General features: G+C 45.9%; 3 protein-coding genes across 8 annotated transcripts; 2 read left to right on the plus strand and 1 right to left on the minus strand.

Annotated features, from left to right (window-relative positions):
- Positions 1 to 4606: 4606 nt before the first annotated feature.
- Positions 4607 to 12229, plus strand: LOC120039121 (cyclic AMP-responsive element-binding protein 1-like). Of its 3 annotated transcripts, none has more exons than XM_038984645.1 (8): positions 4607 to 4806; positions 6158 to 6283; positions 7061 to 7207; positions 8372 to 8475; positions 8730 to 8875; positions 9336 to 9518; positions 9726 to 9882; positions 10154 to 12229. In XM_038984645.1, the coding sequence occupies exons 2-8, from the start codon at positions 6197 to 6199 to the stop codon at positions 10296 to 10298; spliced, it is 969 nt and encodes a 322-aa protein (XP_038840573.1). In that variant the 5' UTR covers positions 4607 to 4806; positions 6158 to 6196; the 3' UTR covers positions 10299 to 12229. The 3 variants fall into 3 exon arrangements, with proteins under 3 accessions (XP_038840573.1, XP_038840574.1, XP_038840575.1); XM_038984646.1 differs by lacking the exon at positions 4607 to 4806 and adding an exon at positions 4813 to 4959; XM_038984647.1 differs by lacking the exons at positions 4607 to 4806; positions 6158 to 6283 and adding an exon at positions 8161 to 8264 and having other exon boundaries at positions 7103 to 7207.
- On the minus strand, positions 11934 to 15197 carry mettl21a (methyltransferase like 21A). The gene is made up of 3 exons (XM_038984648.1): positions 13647 to 15197; positions 13313 to 13424; positions 11934 to 12904 (listed from the first exon to the last, which is right to left on the minus strand). The coding sequence occupies exons 1-3, from the start codon at positions 13791 to 13793 to the stop codon at positions 12504 to 12506; spliced, it is 660 nt and encodes a 219-aa protein (XP_038840576.1). The 5' UTR covers positions 13794 to 15197; the 3' UTR covers positions 11934 to 12503.
- On the plus strand, positions 14058 to 22238 carry LOC120039120 (cyclin-Y-like protein 1). 4 transcript variants are annotated; one of them, XR_005475300.1, is made up of 11 exons: positions 14058 to 14902; positions 15909 to 15983; positions 17238 to 17278; positions 17415 to 17512; positions 17605 to 17640; positions 18645 to 18696; positions 18788 to 18907; positions 19976 to 20142; positions 21091 to 21253; positions 21610 to 21844; positions 21893 to 22238. XR_005475300.1 is itself a non-coding variant. In XM_038984643.1 (10 exons), the coding sequence occupies exons 1-10, from the start codon at positions 14740 to 14742 to the stop codon at positions 21724 to 21726; spliced, it is 1032 nt and encodes a 343-aa protein (XP_038840571.1). In that variant the 5' UTR covers positions 14058 to 14739; the 3' UTR covers positions 21727 to 22238. The 4 variants fall into 4 exon arrangements, 2 of the variants coding, with proteins under 2 accessions (XP_038840571.1, XP_038840572.1); XR_005475301.1 differs by having other exon boundaries at positions 21989 to 22238; XM_038984643.1 differs by having other exon boundaries at positions 21610 to 22238.
- Positions 22239 to 22356: the final 118 nt, after the last annotated feature.

Genomic DNA, 22356 nt, shown 5'->3' on the forward strand with positions numbered 1-22356 from the left:
CAGCGATCACTGCCACATCGCCTACGTCCGTAATGGGTCTGCGGTCAAACGACCATTCCTCATCACTGTCAAACGCTCCCTAAAACACTTCAGCGAGCAGGCCTTTCTAATCGACCTGGCGCCGGGTATCCTGGAAAGATATTGACCTCATTCCGTCAGTAGAGGATGCCTGGTTATTCTTTAAAAGTGCCTTCCTCACCATATTAAATAAGCATGCCCCATTCAAAAAATGTAGAACCAGGAACAGATATAGCCCTTGGTTAACTCCAGACCTGACTGCCCTTGACCAGCACAAAAACATCCTGTGCAATACAGCATTAGCATCGAATAGCCCCCGCGATATGCAACTTTTCAGGGAAGTTAGGAACCAATATACACAGGCAGTTAGGGAAGCAAAGGCTAGCTTTTTCAAACAGAAATTTGCATCCTGTAGCACAAACTCCAAAAAGTTCTGGGATACTGTAAAGTCCATGGTGAATAAAAGCACCTCCTCCCAGCTGCCCACTGCACTGAGGCAAGGAAACACTGTCACCACCGATAAATCCACAATAATTGAGAATTTCAATAAGCATTTTACTACGGCTGGCCATGCTTTCCACCTGGCTACCCCTACCCCGGTCAACAGCCCTGCACCCCCCACAGCAACTTGCCCAAGCCTCCCCCATTTCTCCTTCACCACAATCCAGATAGCTGATGTTCATCTGGACCCCTACAAATCAGCCGGGCTAGACAATCTGGACCTTCTCTTTCTAAAATTATCCGCCGAAATTGTTGCAACCCCTATTACTAGCCTGTTCAACCTCTCTTTCGTATCGATTGAGATCCCCAAAGAGAGATAACCTCTTCAAAGGGGGAGACACTCTAGACCCAAACTGCTACAGACCTATATCTATCCTACCCTGCCTTTCTAAGGTCTTCGAAAGCCAAGTTAACAAACAGATCACCGACCATTTCAAATCCCACCATACCTTCTCCACTATGCAATCTGGTTTCAGAGCTGGTCATGGGTGCACCTCAGCCACGCTCAAGGTCCTAAACGATATCATAACCGCCATCGATAAGAGACAATACTGTGCAGCCGTATTCATCGACCTGGCCAAGGCTTTCGACTCTGTCAATCACCACATTCTTATTGGCAGACTCGACAGCCTTGGTTTCTCAAATGACTGCCTCGCCTGGTTCACCAACTACTTCTCAGACAGAGTTCAGTGTGTCAAATCGGAGGGCCTGTTGTTCAGACCTCTGGCAGTCTCTATGGGGGTGCCACAGGGTTCAATTCTCGGGCCGACTCTCTTCTCTGTATACATTAATGATGTCGCTCTTGCTGCTGGTGATTCTCTGATCCACCTCTACGCAGACAACACCATTCTGTATACTTCTGGCCCTTCTTTGGACACTGTGTTAACTAACCTCCAGACGAGCTTCAATGCCATACAACTCTCCTTCCGTGGCCTCCAACTGCTCTTAAATGCAAGTAAAACTAAATGCATGCACTTCAACCGATCGCTTCCCACACCTGCCCGCCCGTCCAGCATCACTACTCTGGACGGTTCTGATTTAGAATATGTGGACAACTACAAATACCTAGGTGTCTGGCTAGACTGTAAACTCTTCTTCCAGACTCGCAATAAGCATCTCCAATCCAAAATTAAATCTAGAATCGGCTTCCTATATCGCAACAAAGCATCCTTTACTCATGCTGCCAATCATACCCTCGTAAAACTGACTATCCTACCGATCCTTGACTTCGGCGAAGTCATTTACAAAATAGCCTCCAACACTCTACTCAGCAAATTGAATGCAGTCTATCACAGTGCCATTTGTTTTGTCACCAAAGCCCCATATACTACCCACCACTGCGACCTGTATGCTCTCGTTGGCTAGCCCTCACTTCATATTCGTCACCAAACCCACTGGCTCCAGGCCATCTATAAGTCTTTGCTAGGTAAAGCCTTACCTTATCTCAGCTCACTGGTCACCATAGCAGCACCCACACGTAGCACGCGCACCAAAGCCAATTCCTCCTTTGGCCGCCTTTCCTTCCAGTTCTCTGCTGCCAATGACTGGAATGAACTGCAAAAATCACTGAAGCTGGAGACTCATATCTCCCTCACTAACTTTAAGCACCAGCTGTCAGAGCAGCTCACAGATCCCTGCACCTGTACATAGCCCATCTGTAAATAGCCCATCCAACTACCTCATCCCCATACTGTTATTTATTTTATTTATTTTGCTCCTTTGCACCCCAGTATCTTTACTTGCACACTCATCTTCTGCACATCTATCACCCCAGCTTTTAATTGCTATATTGTAATTATTTTGCCACTATGGCATATTTATTGCCTTACCTCCCTTATCTTACCGCATTTGCACACACTGCATATAGACTTTTTCTATTGTATTATTGACTGTATGTTGGTTTACTCCATGTGTAACTCTGTGTTGTTGTTTGTGTTGCACTGCTTTGCTTTATCCTGGCCAGGTCGCAGTTGTAAATGAGAACTTGTTCTCAACTGGCCTACCTGGTTAAATAAAAGGTGAAATACAAAAATATAAAGAAATAAAAAGAAGTGGTAAGTTTTTAGGGAAATCTCGCCCCCATCTGGGCTAAGAAGCTGGTTCCCCTTCCTATGTAATCATATGGCAAAGCCCAGTCTTTGGTTTCATTTAATCATTTCCAACAGCCTCACAAAAATGTATCCCTCACAAAAATACTTAAATATATCCAGCCCATGAGCAAATAGGTTAGGGAACATTTGGAATATACCTCTTGATTTATCACTGGTGACAATTATGTACAAAATAGTCTATTTAAGATTTTAGAATCAGTTCTACTGGCAAAACAATGCTGTTTTAGCATACTGCTCATGCTTCCTAATACACTGCTCAAAAAATAAAGGGAACACTTAAACAACACAATGTAACTCCAAGTCAATCACACTTCTGTGAAATCAAACTGTCCACTTAGGAAGCAACACTGATTGACAATAAATTTCACATGCTGTTGTGCAAATGGAATAGACAAAAGGTGGAAATTATAGGCAATTAGCAAGACACCCCCAATAAAGGAGTGGTTCTGCAGGGGGTGACCACAGACCACTTCTCAGTTCCTATGCTTCCTGGCTGATGTTTTGGTCACTTTTGAATGCTGGCGGTGCTTTCACTCTAGTGGTAGCATGAAACGGAGTCTACAACCCACACAAGTGGCTCAGGTAGTGCAGCTCATCCAGGATGGCACATCAATGCGAGCTGTGGCAAGAAGGTTTACTGTGTCTGTCAGCGTAGTGTCCAGAGCATGGAGGCGCTACCAGGAGACAGGCCAGTACATCAGGAGACGTGTAGGAGGCCGTAGGAGGGCAACAACCCAGCAGCAGGACCGCTACCTCTGCCTTTGTGCAAGGAGGAGGAGGAGGAGCACTGCCAGAGCCCTGCAAAATGACCTCCAGCAGGCCACAAATGTGCATGTGTCTGCTCAAACGGTCAGAAACAGACTCCATGAGGGTGGTATGAGGGCCCGACGTCCACAGGTGGGGGTTGTGCTTACAGCCCAACACCGTGCAGGACGTTTGGCATTTTCCAGAGAACACCAAGATTGGCAAATTCGCCACTGGCGCCCTGTGCTCTTCACAAATGAAAGCAGGTTCACACTGAGCACATGAGCACATGTGACAGAGTCTGGAGACGCCGTGGAGAACGTTCTGCTGCCTGCAACATCCTCCAGCATGACCGGTTTGGAGGTGGGTCAGTCATGGTGTGGGGTGGCATTTCTTTGGGGGGCCGCACAGCCCTCCATGTGCTCGCCAGAGGTAGCCTGACTGCCATTAGGTACCGAGATGAGATACTCAGACCCCTTGTGAGACCATATGCTGGTGCGGTTGGCCCTGGGTTCCTCCTAATGCAAGACAATGCTAGACCTCATGTGGCTGGAGTGTGTCAGCAGTTCCTGCAAGAGGAAGGCATTGATGCTATGGACTGGCCCGCCCGTTCCCCAGACCTGAATCCAATTGAGCACATCTGGGACATCATGTCTCGCTCCATCCACCAACGCCACGTTGCACCACAGACTGTCCAGGAGTTGGCAGATGCTTTAGTCCAGGTCTGGGAGGAGATCCCTCAGGAGACCATCCGCCACCTCATCAGGAGCATGCCCAGGCGTTGTAGGGAGGTCATACAGGCACGTGGAGGCCACACACACTACTGAGCCTCATTTTGACTTGTTTTAAGGACATTACATCAAAGTTGGATCAGCCTGTAGTGTGGTTTTCCACTTTAATTTTGAGTGTGACTCCAAATCCAGACCTCCATGGGTTGATAAATTTGATTTCCATTGATAATTTTTGTGTGATTTTGTTGTCAGCACATTCAACTATGTAAAGAAAAAAGTATTTAATAAGAATATTTCATTCATTCAGATCTAGGATGTGTTATTTTAGTGTTCCCTTTATTTTTTTGAGCAGTGTATATAACAAAAATGTTCTAGTTTCTGTTTATAAGACGTCTTTGATTGACAGCTGTTCATGTGCTCGACTGACACATGTCGCACATGCGCACTTTTATTTAGGCCTACTTTTCGTAAACTTCCGCCAATGTTCGTACCTGTCGGTATTCTTCGTGTACATTTCGTCATTTTCCGTTCGAATTCGAGCCCTGTCGATAGAACTGATTTTCGTCGTCTCCCTCGTTCTCCGTGTTGTTGTTCATCTCGGTGACGCGACAGAGGTGTAGCCTGACGCGGTCTCTTACGTGTCGGTCTGAATAAAAGTGGAGCTCGGAGGACCCGGGAGTGACGAAGCGAGTCTGTGTCGGGTAAGCATCCGATGCGGAGAGGGGGATAGAAGAAAGCCCTGGTGTGTTGGAGAAATCGCTCCAACTCTAACAAAGAGATCATGGCGGCGGTGTTGCAGAGCCACACGATGTTGAGTCAGTCTACAAAGCTAGCCAGCCAGCTATGTGAGAATGGTACTGGAAAAATGGGAGTGAGGCTTGAGTCCTCGAGTAAAGATTGCAACCACAGTAATTATAGCATCAGCATGTTGGCTAACAGACCTAGTTTGGCCATCTAGCTCCATAGCCAGCTGGCAACCACAAAAAACATGTAGGTTCGAATGCCTAACTTGCTAAGCTAACTAGCGGTATAGAATGTTAGCCCAGACCAAGTATATCTGGCTTAGCTACAGACATTTCCCTCCCAAAAAACTAGCTAACGTTAGCTTGCAAGATAGTCCGTCTGCAAACACAGCGTGGTTGTCTTGAATAAGCATACTACATTAGCAAACTTAGATAAAGACATCAATTCAAGTGTCATAGCTAGCCAACGTTAAATGAACCAGATGCAAATGACATGATTAAGCTAAAACTCTTGATTTTTACCGCATGGGACACATTTGTATATTTACGTTAGCTAGCTAGCAGCTATAGCTAGTTAGCCAGGTTGTCGATATTAGCTAGCTAACACAAAGCTTTAATATATCGAGCAACAATATGAACATGGATACATTTCGTACCATTTGGTTGAACATGTGTTTTTTCTTATCTATTAGTATAGCTAGGCAAGTGTCAGCTAGCTACTGTTTTATTTGTAGCTAACAATGCTATATACTTTTGCTAACTACTTGGAAAAAGGCGGCAATAACAGGGTAAACATTGAGTAACACATTTTTACCTTAGGAACGTTACTTATGGTTTGGGATAGTATCTCCCATACTTTCAGATAGTCACACGTAATACTGCATGTCTGGTGTAGCCTACAATCACTTAAACAAACCTGGCCTGGTATGAATAGACAGGGGCACAAAAGCCACGACCTGAAACATCACATGGTCAGTACATAACATCACTTAATCAGGGCTCCAACCCTGTTCCTGGAGAGCTACCATCCTGTAGGACACCAACCTTCTTCCTGGAGAGCTATTGTCCTGTAGGTTTTTAGCTCCAACTGTAATCTAATGCACCTGATTCTAATAGTTAGCTGGTTGATAAGCTGAATCAGGTTAGTTACAACTAGGGTTGGAGCAAAAACCTACAGGGTGGTATCTCCAGGAACAGGATTGGTGTGAACCTACACAACTTTATCTCCAGAAACAGGGTTGGAGAGCCCTGAATAAAATCCACCCCCATACCAATATTTTACATTTTGTGTAAAAATGTAAATTCACAGGCTCTCCAGAGTTCTCCACCCGCCAATCCAGCCAACTAAATGACCATGGAAGCGGGAGCCGATACACAGCAGGGTGGTGACACAGCTGTTTCTGAGTCTGAGGCCCAGCAGATCACACTGGCCCAGGTACAGTACCCTCATCAACGTTGCCAGACACTTTAATCAAATTAAACTTTATTGATCCTCTGGTGGAAATTCTTTACGAGGCCCTACTTTTGGTGTACATGTATGAGTCTGTATTGCTGCGTTTACACTGGCAGCCCAATTCGGATGTTTTCCCCACCAATTTGTCTTGACCAATCACGTCATATCTTTTTAGAGCTGATATGATTGGTCAAAAGAAAGCTCAGAATTGGGCTGCCTGTGTAAATGCAGCCTCCATATGTGGGCTGCGTTCAGCAGGGCACAACATTGTAGAATGTTCAGAAATAAATATGTTATGTAGGAGAGCAGAACTGTTCTCTGACATGAAGAATAATCAATCACTTCTATTCATGGTCTTTGATTGTAACCATTATGTGGATTTTGGGCTCCCGAGTGGCACAGCGGTCTAAGGCATTGCATCTCAGTGCTAGAGGTGTCGCTACAGACCCTGATTCGATTCCAGGCTGTATCACAACCGGACATAATTGGGAGTCCCATAGGGCGGCGCACAATTGGCCCAGCGTCGTCCAGGTTAGGGTTTGGCTGGGGTAGGCCGTCATTGTAAATAAGCATTTGTTCTTAACTGACTTGCCTAGTTAAATTAAGGTTAAAAAGATGGACCAGTTTCCCAAAAGCATCTTAAGGCTAAGTCCATCGTTAGAGCCATAGGATCCTATTGTGCTAAAATGGACTTGGCCTTAAGATGCTTTTGGGAAGCTGGGCCCTTAAGCCGTTTCTAAATCTGCGTCTCTGCTGCAGGTGTCTATGGCAGCAGGACAGGTCTCCTCCAGCGGCTCCACAGTCACCTTGGTGCAGCTACCCAACGGTCAGACGGTTCAGGTCCACGGGGTCATCCAGGCCGCCCAGCCCTCGGTCATCCAGTCGCCTCAAGTGCAGACTGTTCAGGTGAGCCCCATTCTTCCCTCCATTACAGTAGTCTATTGTGATATACATAGGAAGGTACATGCAATAGGCCTTGGTAGTAGGCAGCAACAGGTCTATATTTGACCTGTTCTGTTGGAGCTTTAAGAATTTCACTGTACCCTTCAATTCCATGTGTGACCCTGTGCATGTGACTAATGAACTGATCTAATCTATAGCAGAGAATCTCTCAGGTGGCAGCTATTTGTGGGCTGGTGTGGGTCACATACAGTAATATAACAGATCAATGGAACATTATTGGATGTTGTATAGGTATTACTACATTTCCAATAAACTGCAGGGTGTCAATGTGCTTTGGTGATGAAATTTCACTTCATGTTATATCCCTGTAATTTAATGGGTCAAAATAAAGAAGGCACAGTGATGCCAAAAAATGAATTACTGGGAGTTATATATATATATATTAGTGTCTGACTTTCTATTTTCACAGCTTATAGTTTAATCATTTTCTCTGGGTGTGTGCCAGCTATGCTTTTTATTAGACTTATGTTATAAAATCCATTTTACCAAGACAAGTATGATTCTTCATGTTCTGAATCGTTCAGTTGGGTCTTTCTCTAATATATCATTAACATATCTAAAAAGTTGGATTTCATAACCTAATACATCTGATAATAAGCACCAAGCTCTGTTCACATAGCAGTGCAAGTTTCCTGTAATGACTTTTTGAGAATTTTACGTTTTGTGGTCAAAGTTGTTTCCATGGGTCGCAAAAAGCTAAAGTAGCATGACACGAGCTGAAATACATGTAAAAGGCTTTGGTAAAAAATAAATAAATTGGGGTATATGCTTATTGCTCTGACATTTCAGAGCTACGCTTGTTTTTGTGAGATATCTTGGGGAAATGACAGGATTTTTGAATGAATATGAAAAGTGGATATCCATCTTACCTCTGTTTCATGTCCTTTGGATTCTAGAAGAAAGATCAGTTCAACGGGAAAGTGATTTTCCAGATTTTTTGCCGTTTTCTTTCTCTGGCCTCGATTGATTTAGTCACCCTAATTCTGACCATCCTACAAGGGTAAAATCTTTCCAATGGATTATGATATTATTTTAACCGTTGGTCAAAAAAAAATGTTTTTGATTGGACACACTATAAACTGCAACTCTTGTGTTTGACCCTGTCAGATTTCAACAGTTGCAGAGGATTCCCAGGACTCCCAGGAGTCGGTGGACAGTGTGACAGACTCTCAGAAGAGGAGGGAGATTCTGTCCAGACGTCCTTCCTACAGGTACCGCTCCTCCATAGGGCCACTGTCTCAGCCTCAGGGTGGCAGGAAAATAATCCCAATCTGGCAACATGACTGTCATGTTGACTCAGTGTTGCCAAATTGGGATTCTTTTTTAAATGCAGATTGGGTGCCATTTTGGCTCTGTGCAGATTGGGTGCCATTTTGGATCTGATTGGGCTGTGAATGAAATCTGATGACACATTGTTGACAGAGTCCGAGACATTGATTGGGATTGTGTTTGTTATCCCTTGCAGGAAGATCCTGAACGACCTGTCATCTGACGTGTCTGCGGTCCCGCCGATCGAGGAGGAGAAATCGGAGGACGACTCGACCCCCGCCATCACCACCGTTGCCATGCCCACATCATGCCCCATCTATCAGACGGCCAGCGGCCAGTACAGTACGTAACCCCTACCTATTCAATCCTCAGTTTTATCGCTCCGGGGGGGGTCCCGTAGGTACAGATCTAGGATCAGCTTCCCCTCCACCAATCCCCTCTACATGGGAAAATACTTAACTGACCCAAGATCAGCATCTCGGGGCAACTTCACCCGTACTCCAGTTTCATCATGGCCATATGTGAAGAGTGCCTGCTTGTTCTGGTTTGGACAAGCTTAGTTGGCTTTCTTACTTTATGAGTAGTGTGTGGTCAATGACTATAGTGGAAATAGGGTCATGTTCAGTAGGGAGAAATGTTTGAATGAAACGGGAAGGTTCTACCTGAACATGTCCAATAATGACAGATGTTAATTCTTCGTTTCAAAACGTTTCGTTATGGTTTGCCTTGCTGAACATGACCGAGCAGACCGTTGCAATGTTCCTAACCTGACGATCATCCATTAACCCCCCCTCCTCTGCAGTTGCCATCACCCAGGGCGGTGCCATCCAACTGGCCAATAACGGTACGGATGGCATGCAGGGGATGCAGACCCTGACCATGACCAACGCGGCAGGCACCCAGCAGGGCACCACCATCCTGCAGTATGCTCAGACCTCCGATGGACAGCAAATCCTGGTGCCCAGCAACCAGGTGGTAATGCAAGGTGAGAAACTCTTGGACCATGGTAGGCCCCAGCCTCAATCAAGTTTTAGTTCTTACGGGGTGCCCGTCAGTTGTTCTGCTCGTACATTCTAAACAGAAGCGTTTTCCTGCATATGCAGTCACACAACAACACAAACAACTCCTGTATGCCCACAATTTCTTGCCGTAAACACCAACACGTAATGCTACGATCCCTTCTGTTTCCCAGCTGCCTCTGGAGAAGTGCAGACCTACCAGATCCGTACGGCCAACACCAGCAGCATGACTCCTGGGATGGTGATGGCCTCCTCTCCCGCCCTGTCCGGCCAGGAAGGCCCAGAGGTTGTAGTCACCCGTAAGAGGGAGGTCAGACTGATGAAGAACAGGTAGGTGGAGTAGAGGGTATAGATACTGTAGCACTGTTAGCTAGGGTTATGTTGATCACTTTAATGAAGGTTGTTGGGTGAAATGGTAGACTACATCCTAGAATGTAGGTGTACATTTAGCAGGTTGTTGATATGGAACTCCTATTTCTATACCTACACAATAAAGCTGAGAATGTTAAGTAAAAACATGAGAAACATGATGATCGTGTTAAGATTTGCTTTGCTGAGGCGGACATACTGTACTGACTGTCCATACCTGTGTGTGTGACAGGGAGGCGGCCCGGGAGTGTCGCCGGAAGAAGAAGGAGTACGTCAAGTGTCTGGAGAACCGTGTGGCCGTTCTGGAGAACCAAAACAAAACCCTTATCGAGGAACTGAAGTCACTTAAAGACTTGTACTGCCACAAATCAGAGTAGTGTCCCCCCCCCCACCCTCATGTACAGAGACTCACCACAGAGCCATGCATCTGGCACCACCCTCCCCCATTTCTATATTTTTCTTTTTAAAAAGCTCTACCAGTCTATAAGACCTACAGAAAGAGGAAAAAGAACAAGGAAAACCTCACACAATTTCTCCACTTTTTCACAAGTACCCCTTTAAAAGGATGACATGAGTACCCCTAAAAAGGATGACATGAGTACCCCTAAAAAGGATGGCCTCATAGGTACCCCTTAAAAGGATGACATGAGTACCTTCCATCATGAGTACCCTTAAAAGGATAAGATGGAGCACACACTGTTTCTCCACCAATAGAATGGAGCCCCTAGTGGAATCTTTCAGTGGTAGGTATCGTGTATATCCACGACACCACTGCTGCTAACTAACCAGTAGTCCCCAGTCTCAAGATGTCAGATACCAGGAAAACACCAGCCGTGGAGGACTAGGACCCCTCTGCCCACCATGAACTACCCTATACAACTATTGAGTTTGGACCGTCACCTGGCTAGACACGTTGAAAATGATTTTTGAGTGCTACACTATTCAGTATTTAGGCTGATGATTGCTTTAACTCTTCTGTTACTAACACTTTGTGGACTGTAGATCCCAACCACTGTCAGATGAAATGTATTATCTTTGAGCTTGAGTTGGGTTATCATGTATTGAATTTTTCTGCTTGCAAACTTTTGTTATTCAGCATTGCTAAGTCGGGAAAACACATCTATCTGGTGGCTGTTTTGGGGAGGGGTAGGAGATGGATTGTGGGTGGATTGTCTGCATCAACTAACAGGCATTAAAAGTTAACCTCAGCGGTATGACGTAGATGCAGAATGTAAACAGCATAGTGGGTCAATTTCCACAACAAAGAGCGTTGAAGCGAGAGGCTCAACTTCTCTGCTGTTTTGGTGCCGTGGCAACCACTACAACGTGAAGCGAACCTGTGCACATGCGCAGATACTGTGTGAGAGCAAAGTGTTGCATCTCGCTCATCTCAATATCTCCGGTGCAAAGTCATTTCGCTGAGTACCTTTTTAAAGAGTTGTGCTAATGTCAACTGAGCTACCACACAGCTGACAGGAGGAGTTGTGAAATATGACTAAAGGGTAGACTATGGGTGTATAGTGTGCTTTTAGGCATTCATGTAATGTATACAATGTCTGAGGCAGTGTGTGTGTGTGTTTGAGTCTCCTTGTTTGTTTCTCCATGGCCTGAACAGGCGTAAGGCATAATCATATTGGAGGATATCCTAACTTCCACTTAACTTAATCATCATGCATTGACGGCAATGGGATTATAGAGTGAAAGTTAGGATTAGCCCCACAATCACACTTTTTCATCTGTTGTGCCTCAAACACTTCTGATAGGACAAGGGAAGAAGCATTTTCTATCATGTAGTTAAAAGGGATAGTTTGCTTGGATCTGCAGTGATGTCGTAGACTTCGATTTCTGGGATCCATCGCTGACATTTAGACTGACAACTCAGTCAACAAACGTGGGATTACACCAGAGATGCGTTCAGCAGCTCACAACAATGTGGAACAGATAAAAATGTTCAGCTAGAACTGTTTTGTAGAACAGACATGCCTTTCTGACATGTAAAATAAGGATTCATGTCAGCTCTATTCACTATATTTCTATCTGCAATGTTCCATAACATTTGCTCACTGAACCCGGTCTTCTGTTTGATTGGATAACGGAATGCCATATTGTATTATTTTGTTTTTACGTAGCCATCTGTCATAAATAACATATATGCATCTTATTTTTAAAACACTTGCCATTTCTGTTCATATTTTGTAAACATTGTATTTCTTAATGTCAGCATTCACTTGTATGAAAAAAGCAAAACAATTATATTACAGATTCTACTATTTGTTTTTGGCAGCTGTTAATAAATGTGTTTCTGGTATTTTTCAGATGTCTTAATTTGTTTTCAAATCCATTTTTATCAAAAAAGGATGAATGAAATTAAGACAATTACAATCACCCATAGTAGCTGGGTTGTAGCTCCATATTTTCTCCCTACTGGACACAACCCTGCATGAAACAAAACCATTCTCCATGAACCATCTCACTGGCTGTCCATTCATAAGTAGTAGCTCCCTGAACCATCAATGATTGACAGCACATTGATCCATCCACTGTGATTCAAACCCCTCACATTCCCCATCAGTCACGGGTTCCTACAGATCTCTCCTTGCTGGAAGCTTCACAGCCTTGTAGATGTGAATGTCTCTTTCCTTGTCATAGTGCACCTCGTGTACTGTGAAGCGCTGCTTCAGCATGCTCAGGAAGTTAGTGTCTCGCTCGTAGCGGATCTTGCAGGCCAGTAGCACTACACTACTCTCTGAGCTGAGGTGTTCCATCGTTTGCAGTAATGATGGAAATGTGTCTTCCAGGTAAACAATGTCTGCTCCCAGCACTATGTCAAAGCCTCCTGTGGGATAGCGCTCCAATCCCTGGCCCCAGGTCAGTTCTGAGACCTCCACTGCTCCTAGCTGATCCGGAGGAATGTTCTCTTTCACATTGGCTGCAAGGAAGCCCAAGGCAGGCTCACGGTCTGTGATGGTCACTTTTTTGGCACCTTTGGAGAGAAGGCTTGCACGGTTAGCACATGTAAAAATGTGACTAACAATTAGTAGTTCTAACAGTTGAGCCTGATCCACACTATAGGGCCAACCCAAACAGTTCTGGCTCTGATGGTTTATTTTCACATGATCCTTTCCAGAATGGTTCCAGCAACTATATAGTTGTCAGGCCAGCCCACATCAGCTCAACTATATAGTAGTCAGGCCAGCCCACATGAGCTCAACTATATAGTAATCAGGCCAGCCCACATCAGCTCACCTATATAGTAATCAGGCCAGCTCACCTATATAGTAATCAGGCCAGCCCACTTCAGCTCACCTATATAGTAATCAGGCCAACCCACTTCAGCTTGGTTTGGCCCTGTAGCGCAAGTCTCCTACCAGTTTCCCATGTGAGTTCTTACCTAGAAGAGCTGCCACGATGCCCACCAGTCCAGTGCCTGCCCCCAGCTCGATGGCAACCTTCCCCGTCAGCTCGACCTGCCCCAGCTCCAGGTACATACACATCACTACCGCCTGACAGAGAAAGGAAAACATAGATGTAAGGAGAGAACAGTATCAGTAAATTGTGGCAGAATCAATCGTACCATAGTTGGCTACGTCTTTGTCACACTCAAGAAGACGACCTGTCATTCAACAGATGGTTGAATAGTTCATATTGGAATTAAAATTGGCACGATTTTTTAAAAATGCGGCAAAGCATGTACAGTCAGTCGTACACCAACGAAGGTCACTCACTGCATCCCAGACGACAGCAGCTACTCCGAGTTTATTCCAGTCCTGGGTTAGTCTGACATTGTGGTCAGCGAAATGGAACTCGGCAGACGAATTATGTAGTTTGGAGAGCACGGGCAAATAATTCCCATCATATGGTACAAGCGCCATAGTCAAAAGAAGACCATGGAAATGTAATATAATATATCACTTTTAGTAAGCTTGAAATTCATACCACGCTGAACGATTTCTTATGAGGAAGTGGAAAAATCTATATTCTCGCGATAATAAAATCGTAGCGCTGACACTTGTCAAATGACAATGTTCACCAATCTCTGTCAAATAACAATTATTAATCTTGATAAACAGCCAATGGTAATTGACGTGCGTCAAAATGGGCCGTTCTTGAGGGCGTTCCTTCCTAGTTGGCTTTGGCTGGAGTGGGAATCAGCTGTTAGCAGGCTAGCTAGTCGTCTCAAACCTGAGCATTATACATTTCTGTGTACGGTGAACGGCCATACCTGGAACATTTGCTGAGACGAAGGAATTCGGCATATTCTGACTGCAATGCATCGCAAGAATAGCTAGATCAAGTGGACCGGCATAAGTAGCCAGTTAGCTGAAGCCTGGATTAGCGTTAGCCGGGTGTAGGGCTAGCTAGCAATAGCTTGCCAGCTAGTTGCTGGCAAACTACGTCTGGTTTATGAAGACCAGATTAATGGTTTTTAACGTATCAGCTGTCTAGCAGCTTCAGTTAGGCTTTTTAAAACCGAGTATAACGTGTTGCCATTAACGGTTAAACCGGCGTCCTAACGTTGCCAGCCTTTAGATTAGTTTAGTGGTCAAGCCTGTATCTGGCCGACGTATCAATGCGCTACTCGCCATGCCTTTGCGCACACGCCCTGAAAAAGATAGGGATTCAACTGTTCAGTTTGAATTGTGTGTTGTAGATATGAACCCCGATATGTGGCTGCAACTCATGTATTTAAAATTGAATGTGTCATTTTGAGACCAGACATCACTGACAGAGGTTCTGTCTGATGTTATAGACGAGTGGACGGTTCTTTCAGATTTCTGGGGTGTAGTCAGTGGTAGGACTTTAGCTAATTGTTCAATCATGGGGGCTACAGTGTCATGCTGCATGTCCCCCGGTGGGAGTCCAAAGCTTGCAAGGAGAGCAGTCGAGCTCGACGACTACCCAATAACCACCACTGGCGACGACGTAAGCGAGGACACGGGCACCTATCTGCAGCACATCAGCGATAGAGAGGTCCCGGATGGTAGGTGTACTTTTCGGATAAGCTGGAGTGGAGGGGTATACGTCATGGTCACACCTCTCTGAACAGCCAAGACATAATGAAAGGGGAAAGGAAGATATTGCTTGCTGTTAACGCACAATGCATACATCACACATCCGCTTATGACCTGTTGCACTATTGATTGTGCAGTCGTCATATTGGTTCAGCTATTCCAAGATATCCTGCAGAGTACCCAGCATTGTTTTTGCTTCAGCTATATCCTGCAGAGTACCCAGCATTGTTTTTGCTTCAGCTATAGCCTGCAGAGTACCCAGCATTGTTTTTGCTTCAGCTATAGCCAGGTAGCTTAGTGGTTAGAGCGTTGGGCCAGTAACCGAAAGGTTGCTGGATCAAATCCCCAAGCTGACAAGGTAAAAATCTGTCATTCTGCCCCTGAGCAAGGCAGTTAACCCACTGTTCCCCGGGCCCTGAGCAAGGCAGTTAACCCACTGTTCCCCGGGCCCTGAGCAAGGCAGTTAACCCACTGTTCCCCGGGCCCTGAGCAAGGCAGTTAACCCACTGTTCCCCGGGCGTCGAAGATGTCGATTTTATGGCAGCCCCTCGCACCTCTCTGATTCAGAGGGGTTGAGTGAAATGCGGAAGACACATTTCAGTTGAATACATACAGTTGGACAACTGACTAGGTCTCCCCCTTTCCCAGAGTATAGTGAGTGTCATGATGTCAAGTCACAAGGTGCACCCCCGGAAGTTGTGATCTGTAATCAGTATTATACTGTATCTCACTCTGCCGTTTTAAGATACAAATGGTGCATATAGTTGGGATACGTGTGCATTTCTTGTGGTGTTCGTGATAAAATAGGCTGTGTATTTCTTGTGGTGTTCGTGATAAAATAGGCTGTGTATATTTCTTGTGTTCGTGATCAAATAGGCTGTGTGTATTTCTTGTGGTGTTCGTGATAAAATAGGCTGTGTATTTCTTGTGGTGTTCGTGATCAAATAGGCTGTGTGTATTTCTTGTTTCTTTCAGAATTGGCGCAGGAGTCCAACCCATCCGATAATGCCAGAGCCAGCACAATCTTCCTCAACAAGTCGCAGACTGATGGTAAGTGTGTAGCGGTATTGTTAGAGAGGGGTAAATACAATAATTTTTGTTCTGGCGCCAGGCAGGCAGGTATTAACCCTGCTGAAAGGCAAAGAGTAGGATAGATAGAGTACTGCTACCAGAAACGCACTTCAGCAGAAGTGTCTAGAGTGTAGACTGTTGGCCAGATGGCAAGTAGAAAGGACAAGACACACCATATAAAACATGTCACAGCACAGGAGTAACCCAACCAATAATACCTCCTACAATAATAATGTGGAGAGCAATTTAAAAGGCAACTTCATAGAAACAATTGATAAGAAAGAACCCACTCATAACCCTTAGAGAATTTGCAATATTCAGTATTACCTCCCAGTGAGGGGGGGGTGTTCATAGGCAAAACAAAGGCCTTAAAATGTCAACTCTTCTCGGCCAAATGTCAATAGTACCAAATCAATACAGTTCAAACAACAATAAACTCGCACGCAACCTCCCTTTAACTAAAATGTCAACCCAAACACGTCTGGCAGGACGATAATAGTCCAGCGACACTGAACATCAAAGGGAGTGTGTTGGGGGAAGAGGAGTGCTGCAGTGTAAAGCACAGAGAGAAAGGGGTCTTAGCTGTTGACTTCAGGCTTGCAGTTTCACTGATTGTCCGTCGGATACACCTGATGGTTGGTTTGTTTGTCAAAGCTTCGCAACAATGTTGCTACCACTCCATGTGATCAATGACAGGAGAACTCCCAAAAGATACACCCACCACCGAGAGCGCTAACACCGGCGTTCCACTTCAACACTTAACAAACTAAGTATGCTGAAAATAAACAAGACTTCTGCAGCGGTGCACACAGTCAAACTGCCAACCGAGAGCTCTCCACAGAGCGCCGGAAGAGCTATCTTAATCTCCCCCTTCCTGTCTGCTGATGCACTCTTAAAGTGGCAGTGCACGGTGAAGGCTCCGTGCAGCATGTCGCCACAAGTGGCATGGGGATCTTCTACTTCTCATGGCTGTGTCCTCTGGTTATCATGGAACGGTGCAGATAGAAATGTCATGAATAGAGTTGACATGATTTCTTATTCTACATGTCAGAGGCACACTAGTTCTAAGTAATATATTTCTTTATCTGAACGTCCCACAACGTTGTGCCAGGCAGATCACGTCCCAGGTCTGGTCTGGACAACAGGAGAGTCTGTAATGGTCACAGTCAGATAGTTATTCAACACGTTCAGGGAACTACCTGACCTAAGATTCGTCTGACTTTTCCCCTCCAGTGCGGGAGAAAAGGAGAAGTAACTACTTAAGTAATCATCACGTGAGTAAATCCATCTTTCTAGTCAAGCGTTACTATGGCTACCCATGGACATCCACTGATACTAATGCAGAGATGTCAGGAAGTGATGCTAGGTTTTTCCCTGTTCCATTGACTGACAACTACTCCCTTTTCCTAGACGTCTCCTGGGTTATCTAAAAAGTACAGCTCCTGCTCCACAATATTCCTTGACGATAGCACGGTCAGCCTGCCCAACCTGAAGAGTACGGTCAAATGGTGAGTCCTCCTTACCTACACACACACACGACAGAGCAGAAAAGAGGCGGTCATTGTAAGGACTCACCGTCTTCTCTCTCTCTCTGTTCCAGTGTCACGTTGGCTATATACTATCACATAAAAAACAGGTAGGTTCTATCTGTCATTAATTTCATGAGAAAAACAGTAAAATATTATATAGAGACGTGAGGTAAATGGAGGAGTTTTGTGTTGATGATTTTCAATGACATGGTAACATGATAATGAAGGTGTTTTAATTTGTGTGACATAGTAACATGATAATGAAGGTGTTTTGATTTGTGTGACATGGTAACATGATAATGAAGGTGTGGTGACATAGTAACATGATAATGAAGGTGTGGTGACATAGTAACATGATAATGAAGGTGTGGTGACATAGTAACATGATAATGAAGGTGTGGTGACATAGTAACATGGCAATGAAGGTGTGGTGACATAGTAACATGGCAATGAAGGTGTGGTGACATAGTAACATGGCAATGAAGGTGTGGTGACATAGTGACATGGCAATGAAGGTGTGGTGACATAGTGACATGGCAATGAAGGTGTGGTGACATAGCGACATGGCAATGAAGGTGTGGTGACATAGCGACATGGCAATGAAGGTGTGGTGACATAGCGACATGGCAATGAAGGTGTGGTGACATAGCGACATGGCAATGAAGGTGTGGTGACATAGCGACATGGCAATGAAGGTGTGGTGACATAGCGACATGGCAATGAAGGTGTGGTGACATAGCGACATGGCAATGAAGGTGTGGTGACATAGCGACATGGCAATGAAGGTGTGGTGACATAGCGACATGGCAATGAAGGTGTGGTGACATAGCGACATGGCAATGAAGGTGTGGTGACATAGCGACATGGCAATGAAGGTGTGGTGACATAGCGACATGGCAATGAAGGTGTGGTGACATAGCGACATGGCAATGAAGGTGTGGTGACATAGCGACATGGCAATGAAGGTGTGGTGACATAGCGACATGGCAATGAAGGTGTGGTGACATAGCGACATGGTAATGAAGGTGTGGTGACATAGTAACATATGGGAGTGTTCTCTCTCTGTGTGGGCTTGTAGCAGTAGTCTTCAGTCTTTTTTTTCCCTCATCAGGGATTCAAACCGTTCTCTGGACATTTTCGATGAGAAGATCCACCCATTAACGGTGAGTAGGTGGAAGTAGATACTGTATGTCCGTGTGTGTGTGCACACCAAGCCTCCTGTCAGACTGACTGGCCAGGCCTCCTCTTCCTCAGAGAGAGAAGGTTCCAGAAGACTACTACAGCGTGGACCCTGAACACAAGCTCATCTACCGCTTCGTCCGCACGCTCTTCAGCTCGGCCCAGCTGACCGCTGAATGTGCCATCGTCACCCTGGTACGTATGCCACCAGTCAGTTGACCTATGACAGGAAGCCACCAGTCAGTTGACCTATGACAGGAAGCCACCAGTCAGTTGACCTATGACAGGAAGCCACCAGTCAGTTGACCTATGACAGGAAGCCACCAGTCAGTTGACCTATGACAGGAAGCCACCAGTCAGTTGACCTATGACAGGAAGCCACCAGTCAGTTGACCTATGACAGGAAGCCACCAGTCAGTTGACCTATGACAGGAAGCCACCAGTCAGTTGACCTATGACAGGAAGCCACCAGTCAGTTGACCTATGACAGGAAGCCACCAGTCAGTTGACCTATGACAGGAAGCCACCAGTCAGTTGACCTATGACAGGAAGCCACCAGTCAGTTGACCTATGACAGGAAGCCACCAGTCAGTTGACCTATGACAGGAAGCCACCAGTCAGTTGACCTATGACAGGAAGCCACCAGTCAGTTGACCTATGACAGGAAGCCACCAGTCAGTTGACCTATGACAGGAAGCCACCAGTCAGTTGACCTATGACAGGAAGCCACCAGTCAGTTGACCTATGACAGGAAGCCACCAGTCAGTTGACCTATGACAGGAAGCCACCAGTCAGTTGACCTATGACAGGAAGCCACCAGTCAGTTGACCTATGACAGGAAGCCACCAGTCAGTTGACCTATGACAGGAAGCCACCAGTCAGTTGACCTATGACAGGAAGCCACCAGTCAGTTGACCTATGACAGGAAGCCACCAGTCAGTTGACCTATGACAGGAAGCCACCAGTCAGTTGACCTATGACAGGAAGCCACCAGTCAGTTGCCCTATGACAGGATGCCACCAGTCAGTTGCCCTATGACAGGATGCCACCAGTCAGTTGCCCTATCACAGGGAGTTTCACTCTGGGCATGTTTAGTAGTTAAATGTTGTGGCGTGTTGAGAGCTGACGTGAGTAAAAGAGACGCCTGTTCTGCATAATAATCTATTGTCTCCTGCTGAACACCTGGCCCTGGTAACGGTGTTACTGTGTGTCCAGCAGTGTCAGATGAGTGTCTCATTTACTGTGTGTCCATCCTTTCCCAAGGTGTACCTGGAGCGTCTGCTGACCTATGCAGAGATGGACATCTGTCCGTGCAACTGGAAGCGTATCGTACTGGGGGCCATCCTGCTGGCGTCCAAGGTGTGGGACGACCAGGCCGTGTGGAATGTAGACTACTGCCAGATCCTCAAGGACATCACCGTGGAGGACATGTCAGTGTCCCTCTGTCCTGTCCACTCACCTGTCCCCCTGACTGCTCACCTTTACAAGTCACCCAAACCTTTAGGCATTAGATCTGAGGGTTGGATAGGTGTAAGCAAGAGGGACGACTACCATCATCCTTAGAGCTCTCCAATCCTCTCATATCTAAGTGCTTAGGGCAGGGGTATTCAACTCTGACCTTATGAGGTCCTGGAGCCTGCTGATATTCTGATCCATCTGATCATGAATTGCACCCATCTGGTGTCCCAGGTCTTAATCAGGCCCTGATTTAGAGAGAAGAATATAAAACAGCAGTGGCTTGGAGGTCCAGCTGAATTTGAGGGGTGTCAGGGTAGTTTTAGGATTCAGGCTGTGGGTCTCCTCAGCCCCTGGAGTGGCATAAGGCCCCCCTTCTTACCACGGTGGGCTTCTTACCACTGTGGGCTCCTTACTGGCTGTAGGACAGGCTGCAGGGCTCTTTGTGGCACATCCTTGTTCAAAGGACTATATTAATACAATTTAATAGATTGATGCCGCTGACAAGGTCTCCATAGAAGTGTGCAGGAATTTTTTGTTTTGGCTCACCCAAGAGTGAACTGTGAACATCCTCATATAAATCAATATTATGAGGCGCATCGTTAAATTGGAACGTTGCCATGTGGGACAAAACTCATCGTCTTATATAATCAATAAAATTAGCTTTTGATTTTGCCTCGCTGGCCAGGTACATCTAAAAGTCTTCCCTCGATTCCTTGCGTCCTCAAGCCTCTCCCCGAGAACTCACTTCCCTCTGACGTTTTGAAAAGGAGGCTGGGAGAGTATGGAGGATAAGACTGCTGAGATTCACGCTCTACCGCTCTCTCTACCCCTCTCTCTACCTGTACCTCTCTCTCTACCTGTACCTCTCTCTCTACCTGTACCTCTCTCTCTACCTGTACCTTGCTCTCTACGTCTCACAGGAACGAGATGGAGAGGCACTTCCTGGAGCTGCTTCAGTTCAACATCAACGTGCCGGCCAGCGTCTACGCCAAGTACTACTTTGACCTGCGCTCCCTGGCCGACGACAACAACCTCAACTTCCCCCTGGAGCCACTTGACAACCAGCGAGCCACTAAACTGGAGGTGAGGAGAGCTTCTAGTTCAGCAGGAATGACAACACTGCTACTTGGCAAGAGGAGAGTTTAATGGTAGTCCTGTTCAGAAACAACCCCAGCCCCCCTACTATCATGTAGATACTAAACAATTGCATAGGTGTTAGAAATTAGGTAGTAGATCCACTTTGCCTTCTGATTGGCTAGGGGGGGGACTGTACACCTATCTACACAAGTGCCTAGGTGGGAGGGGCCAATGTCTTGTCTTTATGTTATGATTTAACTGTTGAGTGACATAAGTGTTGCGTTCCCAGACTATCTCTGGGCTGTAATAAGTGTTGGTGTTCCCAGGCTATCTCTGGGCTGTAATAAGTGTTGCGTTCCCAGGCTATCTCCAGACTGTGTGAGGACAGATACAAGGATCTGGGCAAGGTGACCATCAGGAGGTCCCTCAGCGCAGACAATCTGGTGGGGGTCCGAACCACCCACGCTGTGCTGTCGTAAAGCTGGACCTGCTACACACAGGACAGGCGGAGGATGCACCGAAGGCCTTCCTAAACTAGACACTCACTGGCACCATCGACACACACAGCTGGTCCCAAATCACCCCCAGATCTGTAAGGTGGCAGCTCCACCACTGATACCTACTCATACACTCCAGATCTGTAAGGTGGCAGCTCCACCACTGATACCTACTCATACACTCCAGATCTGTAAGGTGGCAGCTCCACCACTGATACCTACTCATACACTCCAGATCTGTAAGGTGGCAGCTCCACCACTGATACCTACTCATACACTCCAGATCTGCACAAATCAACGGGTTAGACTGACACCACACTGACCATGGTGACGAAGCCTCTAACTACCCTGTGGTGTAGTTTGGCACACGGACGGACAGATAGTGACGTAGAAGGACGGTTTTCTTTGCTTACTGTGTAGGCCTTTTAGCTGTGAAATGTATCGTTTTTTAATATTTTCAGTTGCTGTTTATTTCAAATAAACCGTAATAAACTCTGAAATGTGTGTATGGTGTCCCATTTCTAGACAAGCTGCATGATGTAAGGCCTGTGTTTACTTTAACCTGCCAGGAGTGCCAGATGTGCGGGGTTGGCATTTCTGCAGCTTTTCTAT

This window comes from Salvelinus namaycush, unplaced genomic scaffold (genome assembly GCF_016432855.1).
Source record: "Salvelinus namaycush isolate Seneca unplaced genomic scaffold, SaNama_1.0 Scaffold255, whole genome shotgun sequence".
NCBI lineage: Eukaryota > Metazoa > Chordata > Actinopteri > Salmoniformes > Salmonidae > Salvelinus > Salvelinus namaycush.